The 13,833-nt window shown below is 40.9% G+C and overlaps 1 protein-coding gene across 3 annotated transcripts in view; it reads left to right on the top strand.

Moving 5' to 3' along the window:
- Positions 1–10,359, top strand: part of LOC147028179 (BMP-binding endothelial regulator protein-like) — a 124,408-nt gene extending 114,049 nt beyond the window's left edge. For all 3 annotated transcript variants that reach the window (XM_085878318.1, XM_085878316.1, XM_085878317.1), the window contains exons 12-15: positions 3,861–4,187; positions 5,813–6,149; positions 6,259–6,389; positions 6,502–10,359. In XM_085878318.1, the coding sequence (XP_085734444.1) occupies positions 3,861–4,187; positions 5,813–6,149; positions 6,259–6,389; positions 6,502–6,512 (806 nt within the window). In that variant the 3' untranslated portion in view covers positions 6,513–10,359. The remainder of the gene's footprint in view (positions 1–3,860; positions 4,188–5,812; positions 6,150–6,258; positions 6,390–6,501) is intronic.
- Positions 10,360–13,833: the final 3,474 nt, after the last annotated feature.

Below are 13,833 nucleotides of genomic sequence, written 5' to 3'. Positions count from 1 at the left end.
CGGCAGTGTATCAAATACTTGTTCTCCCCACTGTATATATATATATATATATATATATATATATATATATATATATATATATATATATATATATATATATATATATATATATATATATATATATATATATATATATATATATATATATATATATATACACATATACATATATATATATATATATATATATATATATATATATATATATATATATATACATATACATATACATATACATATATATATATATATATATACATATACATATACATATACATATACATATATATATACATATACATATACATATACATATACATATACATATATATATATATATATATATATATATATATATATATATATATATATATATATATATATATATATATATATATATATATATACACTGTGAAAGAAAGAATCTATATATATATATATATATATATATATATATATATATATATATATATATATATATATTGTTGTGGTTACCAAATTCGCAAACCACCATTCAGGTCCCTTAGGTGAGGTATCTCGGTAAGTACATGTGTAGTTAGGCCCAAACCCGTTGTCTAGTGGGAATACATGTCATTTATGCGTGCTGCGACTCTTCAGGATAGCCGTTTTTCTTTTACTATCTTTATTTTGGACCAACCGCCATTGTTACCACCACCAGTCACAACATCAACCACCAACCACAACGCCGCTTCACCACAACCGCCACAACCTTCACGTCACACCTCGCAACCGTCGCATCGCCACCGTTCTTGCGCCGCTTGTGGGTACCGGTGTTGGACTCGTGCAGGGCGCGCGCCGAACAGCGTGTACAAAACCACGGATTTTCTGCTTCAAAAACGGATCAAAAACGACACACGCCCACTTTTGTTCCGTCCAATCGGTGAGCGAGGGGCGATTTGGCCCCGCCTCCAGGGCGTTGGAGGGCGATCGCTATATGCAAATTTATGGATCAAAATGCATTCACGCCCACTTTTTCTCGGGCCAATGGGGAGCGAAGTGAAAGGTCGAAGGGAGGGGGTCAAAGATGAGAGAGCGAAGCCACGGGGCTGATATAAGCGACCGCGTTCGTCAGTCAAGTGGACGAGAGTTAAGACTTCGCGGGCGGTGGAGTTGGGAAGAAGAAGCAAGAAGGAGTTAGTCGTCGTCGTGTGCGTTGGAGTCGGAACGGAGGGGACGGAGCTGTGGAGAGGCGGCGAGGGCAGACGAGGGGGTGCTCGCGTCGTGCAGGGAGCTGCACACCAGGGAGGCCGACGGCGCGACCTGCTCGAGGTGGAGACGCTCGTCGCTGGACTCGAGGCAGAGTAGAAATCCTCTATACCCCGAGCATCAGCAACCCCCCTCCTGTTTCCCCCCCCGCGCTGAGATAGTGCGACCAAGGGGGCCCCTTTCCCACCCCCTACCAGACACTGCCCGCGAGGCCCGCGGAGTTGAGGCACCATCGCCGCTCCGCGTCTCATCACCAGACGGGTAGGCCCGACCCGGTCTCGGCCTCAGGCCCGCCTCATCTTTGAGGGTGTTCTTTTCTTTTATTTTTGGGAATATGTGTTGTCGGCGCCGTCTGTGAAGTAAAATTGTATAAGTGTTGCCGTGTGCTCGCGTAATCGGTATTAGATCTGCATTGTCGCATTTGCTTTTTGAGTAAATTGCATTGTGTTTTTCTTTTCTATGTGCTTTTGGTGGAATTGAATATGTGTGCTTTCCGTTCAGCGCGAATAAATGTGCTTTGTGTTGAACTGTTTCCCGCTTCGCTTCGTCATTTCTTTCATTGAATCCTCATCTTGCTTCACGTAAAGGGTTGGTAGTGGGCTGAATACGCCCGATAATTAATCGAACCGTCGAGGTCGACGAATAACACCGCTCGGTTATCCCGATAGTACGGAACGGGTCGCTTAAGTGGCCCGTGTCCGAAGTCGACCTGCGGCGAGGTGCGATCGCCCGGTCTACCCTCCGTGTGGGTACTTAGGTAGGTCGAATTTGGCGAGCAACCCTATCCCACGCGGGGGCTGATTGGCTCGATCGCGGTGAGACCGAAAGGTCCACCCGTGACTGGTTCCCGGCGTTAGTCCGAGAGGGTCACGACTGGATTGTCCGTCCGGTGGGCGACGTGCCGCGATTCGAGTTACGTGGCCGTCAGCACGCCGGCGGGCGCGAATCCGCAACAATATATATATCCTGGTGTTGGCGCTGTGGTTTGGGCAGCGGCTTGGGATCCAAAAGGTCCTGAGTTCAAGCCCTGTTGGGCCACTGAATTAATACACCAGGGGGTTGACTCAGCCTGTCATCCTTCCGAGGTCTGCGAAATGATTACCAGTATACTGGGCCGGCGTATACCCTGGTTAAGATAGGTGTACCATATCCCTGTGTCGTAAGAGGCGACCAGGGTTGCGTCAGGAAGGGCATCCGGCGTAAAACATGTGCCAAATCACTATGCGGATCATACGGATGATCCGCTGTGGCGACCCCTATCGAGAGCAGCCGAAAGAAGAAGAGATATATATACACACACACACACACACACACTCACACACACACACACACACACACACACACACACACACACACACACACACACACACACACACACACAATGACGTTTACCTGATCTGAGTATGTGCATTTTTATATGGCTGTACCACTGATAGTTTGGAAAGGAATTTGGAAGTTGGCCAGGATCGCCGCCTACTCACCGACGTAATGTGTATATGAACATGGTGTTGAAATGTAAGCAGGAGGGTGGTTCTTATTTGACCTGGACATTTGGTGATGAAAGGTGGAGTCATGGAATGTAAGTGGATTAAAATTTTGATGGAATTTATTTTTATCGTGTGGGAAGCCAATACCTATAATCACAGCTTTTCCACTTTAACACACCTGGTGAAAATCAATATGGCAGTGAATGAGATCACAAAGATGGAATATGGGTGAGTAACTGAAACTTCTCGTTCAATGAAAACAGCTTTCCTATTTATTCCTGCACCTAAAAAAAACGGGGTGGGGGAGGGGATATTGTAATCAGCTCTGTCCATCCGTTCATCACTCCATCTCTTGACGGGCTTGGTGGTTAAACAGAAATTCAGCAAACTTGGTAATTATGATCCCCAAATTGCAAGAACATGTGAGAGTGGTATAATTCTTGATCCTGCCACTTGGGGCCTTGGGACAGGAACAAATACCAAAAATGCAATTATGAGCACATTTTAAAACATTTTATAATGAAACTTTGTATAGACAATCATCATTGGGGGATGCATGAAATATGCAACGATTCGTTAAAAAAATTGACCACTGGTTCATGCCCTCGGCCTAGGGGTAGGGGCTTTGGTCATAGGGGTCAAAACAGAGGAATTAAAAAAAATTGATATTGGGTCATTTCTGGTGGAGCTTTTTGCCATATTTCAACTTTGCTTTTGGTGGGAAGCGTGGGAATTTGCAATAGCGCCATCGACTTCGCTCTCGTTTTAATTGTTAAGGTGGAATTATTGGGAAATTAGGTAGAATTACTGCTCATAAACCCTGCTTTCATCTGGTCATCAATAATGTTTAAATTTATAAGTGATTGACTGCACAGTATGGTGATGATTTCCTGTGAAAGTTCCATACAGACATAATTATACACAAAAGTGCAGGCCACTCTCACACCACAACTCAAGCTTTTAAATTTGATTGCAATACTGCAGTTCCAAAACTTTGTTTTTCATCTTTGTTCATCATAATTAATTTCACTTTGTTTTAAATTACATTGTGCAAATGGCTCAGATTTGTCATCTATAATCCAAAAATCATGATTTTTAAATGTATCATTCATTACGATCTGCGTTATTATCATTATTTTCCCTCAGAGCCAGGTGTGTGCACCGTCTTTGGTGATCCTCATTATCGAACCTTTGATGGCAAGACCTTCAACTTCCAAGGACCGTGTCGCTACACACTGGTGCGGGATTGCACTCGTGCAGAGCTCTTTTCTGTCATTGTGCAGAACGATGCACGAAATACGCATTACTTTGCCTGGACCAAAGCCGTGGAGTTGTGGTTGGGGCCGACCACCATCGAGCTACTACCACGTCTTCGGCTGCGGTTTAACGGCTCTCACGCAGTGCTCCCTCTTGTCACACCTTCTTTAAACATAACCACTTCGGGGTTTCTGCTGAAGGTTTCTACCTCAATTGGTGAGACTCATGAGAGGGAATTCCCAGTGCAGAATTTTACATTTAGTTATGGCTCATTTAAATTATCTATATTGATAATTTTCATTAATCTTCTTCGCGAGATCATTCTCTGAAATAATGTCAATCATTGCAATTATTTTGTTCCTTTATTTGTCGAAACAATGACAGTAGATTTGTTAAGCTTGCAATAGTTCACACTTTCTTCAGTGCTACATCCCATGCATGCCTAAGCAGATATAAAATAATTTAGTAAGCAGATTACATCCTGTTTAAGTGACAACACAAGCCAGTGGGATCACACACACGCTCAGTGTTGTTGGGAATCAAACCAGTTATAATCAGCAGTATTGTCACTGTTGTTCCCTCCACCAAATATTCTTTTGTCAAAGTCACAGCAAACCAGCCTAGTTAATGCTGAATGCATAAAAAATTTAATGTACCTTATTAATGTGCACACAGCTCCCATCATCCATCGGGGAAAGACTATATTTCACCTCCGCCATCTTCGAAGATGGATGGAGGTTACTGTTTTCACCCCTTTCTGTTTGTTTGTTTGTTTGTGAACAGTATTACGGAAAACTCCTCGACGGATTTCGACGAAACTTGGTGGGGGGGGGGGGGTAGGTATGGTCCAAGGATCATGCCATTAAATTTTGGACTTGGTCCCCCCCCCCAAAAAAAAATTGTTAGAGAATTTTTTTTTTTTGCATTTCTACATGTTTTAAGTGATTTCCAACCCCCCCAAAAATTGTTACCCCCCCAAAAAAAATAGAGAATTTTCTTTTTGCATTTCTACATGTTTTAAGTGATTTCCAACCCCCCCCCAATTGTTTCCCCCCAAAAAAAAATTTAGAGGAAAAAAAATGTTTTTTTTGCATTTCTACATGTTTTAAGTGATTTCCAAACCCCCCCCCCCCAAAAAAAAAATTTAGAGAAAATTTTTTTTGCATTACATATTTTAAGTGATTTCCAACTCCCCCCCAAAAAAATTGTTACCCCCCCAAAAAAAAGAATTTTTTTTCATTTATACATGTTTTAAGTGATTTCCAACCCCCCACCCCCCCACAAAAAAAAATGTTAGAGAAAAAAATTGTTAGAGAAAATTTTTTTTTTTTTGCATTTCTACATGTTTTAAGTGATTTCCAACCCCCCCCCCCCAAATGTTGGAGAAAAGAACTATAACTGTCAGCACTGTTGACATCATATTTAATGAATAAGATATAAGGTTCACTTGAGTGACCCAGCAGTATTGGCGGCGGAGGTTTTGCACTCTCCCGAGTGCTCCCCCTCTAGTTATACCAGGTTTTATATTTTCAACTTCCTAAAAACAGAAGCTTATTATTTATGACAACTTTCACAAAGTTCAAAATTCCTTCCCTGACTATCACCAGAAAGGAAATGGTAAATCTCCCAGTGCTCTTTTTTCCCCCAAAAAACTGCTTCACAGCATCTATTCCACTATCATTGTGAATGTTGCACTGGTAGAGATGATGTATAAATATATTTTCATACATCCTCCTCACTCACCCACCCCATCCCCACCAACCCCCACCTCCTCACAACCACTATCCACTCCCTGGGCACTTGTTTCCTTTCCTTCTTAATTCCTCCACTTCTCCTGTAAGGTTTAACTGTGACCTGGGATGGAAAGAGTTATGCTGAGGTCGCGATAACTTCAATGTGGAGGAGCCGTGTGTGTGGCCTGTGCGGTAATTACAACGGGCACTACCGTGATGAGCTCCTTGGCCAAAATGGATATTTCCATGCCGACGTGGAGTCTTTTGCTGAATCATGGCGAGTAGATGACAACGAGGTTTGTGCGAGGCCAACTCGCTCTCGTCTACCCAACGTGTGTACCGGTTCAGGCAAGAAAAGGAGACGAGCGAGACGTCTGTGTCGCAAACTCATCTCATGGGGATTCCACAAATGTCATGCCATTGTGGATCTGCTGCCCTTCTATAAGTCAGTATCAAAGACTTCCACATTGCCATAGCATCAGCCAAAGAGAGTCCTGAGCTCTTGAATATCTCAGAGTAGATTTGACCTCGGACGGTAATGTGTTTTCTTACAGGTCTTGCATGATGGACATGTGTGAATGCCCTAAGAAGCAACGCTGTTACTGTGAGGCCTTTCTGGCCTACACACGGGCATGCGAGCGGGAGGGAGTGCGGATACGTTGGGATGTGAAGCAACGTTGCCATGGTTTGTCTTTTCGTTAAGCCATTTCTTTTAACTTTAAAGGGCATTTATGATTGCATACCTTGAGCATTCCTGAGAATTCCCTTCCCCTTTTGTACGTGTTTCTTGGAAAAAGGTTGGCTGTGACAAAGCACCGTGTTTATTCTGATCAATTGGCCAGTGTGAAGAAGAAGCGCATTTCAAGTTGTGAGAAATCTTCAGCATTTTGTGGGACAAACCTTTCACAAAGCTTTTTGTGTCATCATTGTTTTTCCCCATTTTTATGATGTAATGATGCAGGTACACATATTTTAAACAGGTGCAAATATCAATGCATACCAGCATTAAATTCATTCCTACAATTGATAAAATTACGAGGAAATTCAAGTGCAGGTAGAGTTAATTTGGTCCATCTGTTGTCGGAACCCACATATCCACAATTTGTTAGCGCAGCCTCTTCAAGCCAAAGTACATTACTCAAGGGCTCTTACTGCAGCTGTTTGAGCTGTCCCATCACCAAAAAAAAAAATTTTATTCAATATCCATAATTTGACTATATATATATTTATATATATATATATATATATATATATATATATATATATATATATATATATATTTATATATATATATATATATATATATATATATAATTATTTATTTCGATCACGATAAATAGTTAAGTTAGCCTTCAAATAATTATCTCCCCAATTGGAAAACTTTGGCCCGAGACTAGATGAGGCCTAAATTTCTCTATCACTACATAATAGTATCACCTGCAAGAATACATTTCTTGTCCCATTGTACGTGTTATTGAAACATCATTTGAGGTGCTTTTTCTTCTTTTTTAGTCTTATTTTTTTCATGTGGCCGAGGGTGGGCAGGGAGTTTAATCGAGGTACAGAGTACGTTTGTAGAACACAGATCACTTTGAGAACATTGCACTTCTCATTGGGCATCTGATCAAATCTCAATTTTTTTTCCTGTAACTGTACAGATTGTGACCATCCTTTCACCTGTGTACCTTGCAGTTACAATTGCATGTACGTTCAGAATTCCCATAGCCATCTATAATTCATGATCAGAAAAGAATCAGTTTGGACCTGTTTTCTTCACTGCCACAACCAGCACCAAAAACCTTTTGTACTGGCTTGAGATCGACAGAAAGAAGTGAAACAATTAAATTCCACTTTAATATTTGTTTTAATATCCTCCAGTCCTGAGTTCCTTTCTCCTTGTAGAAATGTTGAATTCACTATGTGGCTGGTGACTAGCTCCAATGATGTAATTATCAGTATCAGTTGAGATGAGTTACGTACGTCGAGGAGGGGTTATCGTTACTTTGGAAACCAGGAGAAGATTTCTTGGATAATTTCAAAAACAATTCTATGTGTACATAATAGCATGCCTCATGAGGACTTGGGACCTCTTCATGGACCCACTGCAACAGATAGGATCACGAGGAGTGCCTGTGGAGTGCTGTAAGGCCTGAAGCCATCCTTGCAGGCTCAGGAGCAATTTGCAATCCCACCAGGGCCCCCAGGACCTCATTGCGGCTCATAATGCCAGGTGGTGTGCCATCCGAAGAGTCCGTCTGGTTCAATTAAGTTGTTATAAGTCCCATCAGATTGCCAAATATTTATGTATTTGTTGTAATATCTAGTTCAGGTCACTTTACCATGTTCTTCTCAAAGTTTATCTCATTGGTCTCTGACCATTATGACCACAATTACACCGCCTTCAGAAAGTATTCACACCCCTCGACTTTTGTCACATTTTGTTGTTACAGCCTGAACTTAATATGGATTAAATTAATTTTTTTGGTCACCAATCGACACAAGATACCCCATAATGACAAAGTGAAAGCATATTTTTTTTAATTTTTGCAACTTAATTAAAAATGAAAAGCTGAAATGTCTTGCTTCAATAAGTATTCAACCCTTTTGTTATGTCACTCCAAATTGAACTCAGGTGCATCTAATTTCCTTTGATCATCCTTGAGAGTGGATGTCTCTGCAACTTGATTGGAGTCCACCTGTGACCAATTCAATTGAATGGAAATGATTTAGAAAGAAACACCTTCCTGTATAAGGCCCCACAGTAGAACAGTGCATGTCAGAATAGAAACTCCACCATGAATTCCAAGGAACTGTCTGTAGAACAATTTCTGGAGTGTTGAAAGTTCCCAAGAGCACAGTGAGCTCCATCATTAGAAAATCGAAAGAATATGGAACTACCCAGACTCTTCCTTGAGCTGGCTGTCTGACCAAACTGAGCAACTGGGCAAGGAGGACCTCGGTCAGGGAGGTGACCAATAACCCAAAGAGCACTCTGACAGAACTATCGAATCCCTTAGATAAGAATGGAGAACCTGCCGAAAGGACAATAATCTCTGCAGCACTTCACAAATTTTGGCTTTATGGGAGAGTGGCCAGAAAGAAGCTACTCTTGAGAAAAAGGCACATGACAGCATGGTAAATTGGTTGCTGAATTTCCTGAAGTTTGTTGCCTGAAGTTTGCAAAAAGACACATGGAAGACTCTGAGAGCATGAGGCAAAATATTCTGTGGTCTTATGAAACGAAAATTGAACTCTTTGTCCTGAATGCAAAGTGCTACGTCTGACAGAAACTGAGCACAGCTCATCACCCATCTAACACCATCTCTACCATGAAGCATGGTGGTGGCAGCATCATGATTATGGGGATGCTTTTCAGCAGAAAGCACTGGGAGACTTGCAAGGATAGAAGGAACAATGAATGGAGCCCAAATACATTCAAATCCTTGAGGAGAACCTGCTTCAGAGTGCAAAAGACCTTAGACTGCAGCAAAGATTTACATTGCAACAAGATAATGACCCCAAGCATACAGCCTAAGCCACACGAGAATGGCTTCAGAACAATAATGTGAAAGTCCTTCAGTCGTGCAGCCAAAGTGCAGACTTGAATCCCATTGAGAATCTGTGGAAAGACTTGAACATTGCTGTTCACTGATGCTCCCCATCCAACCTGACAAAGCTTGAGCAAATCTACAAGGAAGAATGAGAGAAAATCCCCAAATCCAGATGTGCAAAGCTGACACAGACATTCCCAAGAAGACTCGAAACTTTAATCACTGCCAAAGGCACTTTAACGAAGTAAAGACTCAAGCGGTTGAATACTTATTGCAGCAAGACATTTCAGCTTTTTATCTTTCATTAAGTTGTGAAAATATTCCAAAAACATGTTTTCACTTTGTCATTATGGGGTGTTTTGTGTAGATCGGTGACAAAAAATTCAATTATATCCATTTACAATTCAGGCTGCAACAACAAAATGTGACAAAGTCGGGGGATGTGAATACTTTTTGAAGGCACTGTAACAATATGATTTCCCAGTCGAGCATCATAACTAGTAACGATGAGATGCGATAAAACCTTAACAAGAATTGTGTATTTTTTTGTAAAACTTGCAATACTGTACTACTTTGTGATGAAAATGCTATTGTACGTATTCCGACTTGGTTTAATCGGCTTCCTCCATGTGCAGTAGGGGTATCTGTCATCAATATCGAATAAAATGTAAACTTTGATTGATTGTTACTTTACAAATCCTGAAGCTCAGTGTTTCCTTTCATGTACAAAGTTTCCACAATATATTTTTCTGTCGTGAATTAGACTTATAAACAGGAATACGTTCTCATTTAAAATGCAAAATAAACCAGTATATTTAATGTTTTATAATCTAATTTATTTATCACTGAAGATCAACAGACATTTTTTGAAAATGATATTTAAAATGAGAACATGTTTGTAAAACAGGAATTACATTCAAAGATTGATTTCTTGGTGAATCATGAACGGGGTAATTGATTCTTGTTTGTCCGGTTATTCACATTGTATGTGAAACAATGCCTTGCCAACAAAGTTATAAATAATGTTCAAAACTTGCTTCCAGCATTTAAGAGTATATATTTTGAGGGTATCGTTTTAATAAAATTCAAAACTAACAATGCAAACTGATTTTGTGTTCATCATTTCTGGTGTCTATTATCTATCTTTTCAGACTGTAGTTTCACTCGTCATTAATCGAGACATGTTAAAGTACTATAAATCAGTGAAAAAAAAAATTAAACTGCAATAACAAGCTATTAGGAATGCTCAATTGTTTAACCTACACATTAAATTGATGGAACGATGAATGAGGGATTATGGGGAAGGGGCCGTGGCACCCCTTCATGAAGTGGTACTGTCATGGGGAGCACAACTTATTAACGGCATGGTCCTCATGTTTCATAAAGGGTTTGGTCTGCATCTGGCCGTCAGTTTCTGAGAAGATTTTAAAATAAATTTCCTGAATTTGAGGTGAAACCCCCCTTTTCAGCCACTTATAGGGGGCGAAATCTTATGGGGAGCACAACCCCATAAGATTTTATGATGCATCATACCAAATTTGGTCCGTATCGCTCAGGTAGTTGTGGAGAAAATGTTTTAGTGAAAATGAGGGATTCAGGGAGGGGACCATGGCCATCTTTCCGGGGGAGATATGGCAATAAGGAGCACAACTTAAGGTTAGGGCATGGTCTTAATGCTTCGTGGGGAGTTTGGTTTGGATATGTCTGGTGGCTTCTGAGAAGATTTTGAATAAAATAGTAATATTTGGAGCAAACCCCCCTTTCACCCAGGTAATAGGAGGTGCATCCAGATGGGGAGCACAATCCCATGAGACTTTGCTGTCCTGATACATCGTACCAAATTTGGTCCGTATCGGTTGGGTAGTTTGCGAGAAGATATTTTAGTCAAATGTTAACGGATGCACGTACGGATGGATGGCCGGACACCGGGACCGACTCTATGAGCTTATTCCGGAGAAATAACCAAACACACACACACACACACACACACACACACACACACACACACACACACACACACACACACACACACACACACACACACACACACACACACACACACAATATTAAAATACCTCAGATCACAACATCCATAAACTGAACCATTAATAAGAAATAAGCTATGTTGTTTTTTAAAGTATTTTATCGATATAAAAGGCTAATGATGTCTGTCTGTCCCACCCTGAAAAGCAGAAACACTCCTCGGAGAAAAAAAAATAATAAAGTAAAAGTTGCTTAAAATTTATCCAATCTCACAGGAATATGATAATTTTTTTCAATGAGACAAAAAAACAAGTGAAATCCTTCAATACAGCGCGTGTGGTGAAGCAAATGAGTACACTAATGTTAAAATATGCAATTTATGCTTTTTCGTTTGAAAAACAATTAAAAAGCGTACTTAATATTTGAAATGTAAAAATATTGTTATTATTGTAATAAGCACCTTTATATATAACAGAAGGAATGAAATCGTTCGATACAGCGTGGCAGGGGGACGCAAAAGAATGATGGCATAAGAAGAACTTAGCTTTCAGCGTTCGGCGATCGGCGCGAAATGCGATGGTGGGCGGAAATGACGTCTTTCGGAGCGAAATGCGATGGTGGGCGGAAATGACGTCTTTCGGCGAAAATACGATGGTGGGCGGAAATGACGTCTTTCGGTCGTTCGTACATGAGAGGGGCGCTTTTCTTGCTTTTTTTCCGTCAAGCAATACATTCAATGGTTTTCACATATATAACACGTTAGTTTCACAAATTTCCATTGAAATACTCGGGTATTTCTGTCAATTGTCGCCATTTCGGTCTCGGTTATGCACTGCATCTACCGGACGGCCGTCATTGGCTGTCACAGGCACGTGGGGGGGGGGACATCGGGACACCGGAGACGTGGTAGACACCGGGGACATTTCAAACTCGGTGCAATTGTATACAGCGCACGCGCTGTAAAAATTGAACTCGGCGGTGTATAGGCAACAGACCACTGGTTCGATCACCACCCCCCCCCCCAAGTTCTTTTTTCTTTTCTGTTGAGAAATGTACAGTATATAACCTCCCATTTTTGAGTTGTTTCAACCAGTACAAATTAAAAGGCTTCCTTTTTAATTTTATTTTTTACTCCAGGCTTCTGTTAGTACTTCAAAAACGAGATGATTCACAAACAATAATTACTTATTTATATATTTGGCAATCCGTTAAAGGTACTGCACCAACGTGCTGTACTTATGAACCCAATCTTCACGTTTCCCTTCAGAGAAAAACCAATTAAACTGTCTTCGGAACAGAAATAGGAATGGCAAACAAAGCAGGTGTTATTTATTTCATATTTCTGTGTGTACATCAAATGCCTCAATTGAGAAATAAATAAGCTTTTCACCAAATGACTACTTGAATCTCATAATGACATCTCCTTTGACATGGTTATGCAATTTTCTCACATGACACCACCATTATTTAAAGGTTTTCGGTTAATTGCAATGCAACCTGCATGATGACACAAAACCCAGGCAAAGCTTGTGAAATTGACACAATTAGGGATTAGAAACTATTTTTCGCTGGGTTTCCATCTGTCACGAGGATGTTGCTTGTTCAGTTTTAATAAACACCGATGCTACACAACTCAAAATATACAAATCGATGTTTTATTACCTCTGCTACCGAAGGTGGGCAGAGGTTATGTTTTCACCCTTGTCTGTCTGTCTGTGAACAGGATATCTCAAAAAGTTATGGATGGATTCAGACGAAATTTGGTGGAGAGGTCGGGTGTGTGACAAAGACAAATCAATTCGATTTTGATGAAGATCCGAATGCAGATCCAAATACAAGATTAATTTTTTTTTAAGTGATTCTTCACCATTGAGAGATGAGGGAAAAATGATATACTGAATATTATAGCATGATATTTCAAAAATTTGTGGACGAGATATTACTAAAGTCAGTGGATGAGTTGGTTAGGTGACTAGAACAAGCTGATTCGATTTTGATGAAGGTCCAGATCCAGATCAGACCTACCAGTGGGACACAAAACGTTAACTGTTCAGCCTGTCGCATGTATGCGCTCTCCATTGTGCGCTCTCGCTGTTGTTTCTACATGTGATTCAGGGCTCATGGTTGAACTGAAAACAGCTGCAGCTCGCTGCACACTACAACGCCTACTGCACACTAGCCGATGTTCGCCGACACAATGCAACAACACCTTCAGCAATGAGTCTTGTACAATCTCATTTTTGTCGTAGACTGCCGCACACTGTTGACGCCATTGACAGAAAACAAAACGACAGTGAAGAAGAAATTCAGGGAGAGGATGAGAAGTGTGAAAGGTCTGAGCACTGTTGATTTTGCACTCGTGATGATACGTCACCGACGGCGTGCCAGGAGAAAGAAGAGGATGTGGATGAAGCCCTGGGTCGAGAGAAGAGGCCGGATGAAGGAGCATTCAACAACTTGCTCGTGAAACTTACTGTAGAAGACAAGATAACTCATATTTATATTTACAATACAAGTGAATACCCGTTCCCTCTGGGAACGTGTCGCTGCATTATACTCACATTCCAGCTTCTTCTTCTCCTTATTCAATTCAGG

The sequence above is a fragment of the Eptatretus burgeri genome, chromosome 4, assembly GCF_056783735.1.
Source record: "Eptatretus burgeri isolate ZD-2024b chromosome 4, Ebu_testis_v1, whole genome shotgun sequence".
Lineage (NCBI taxonomy): Eukaryota > Metazoa > Chordata > Myxini > Myxiniformes > Myxinidae > Eptatretus > Eptatretus burgeri.
The sequence above is the reverse complement of the archived record's forward strand: the minus strand, read 5'-3'. Positions and strand labels throughout refer to the sequence as shown.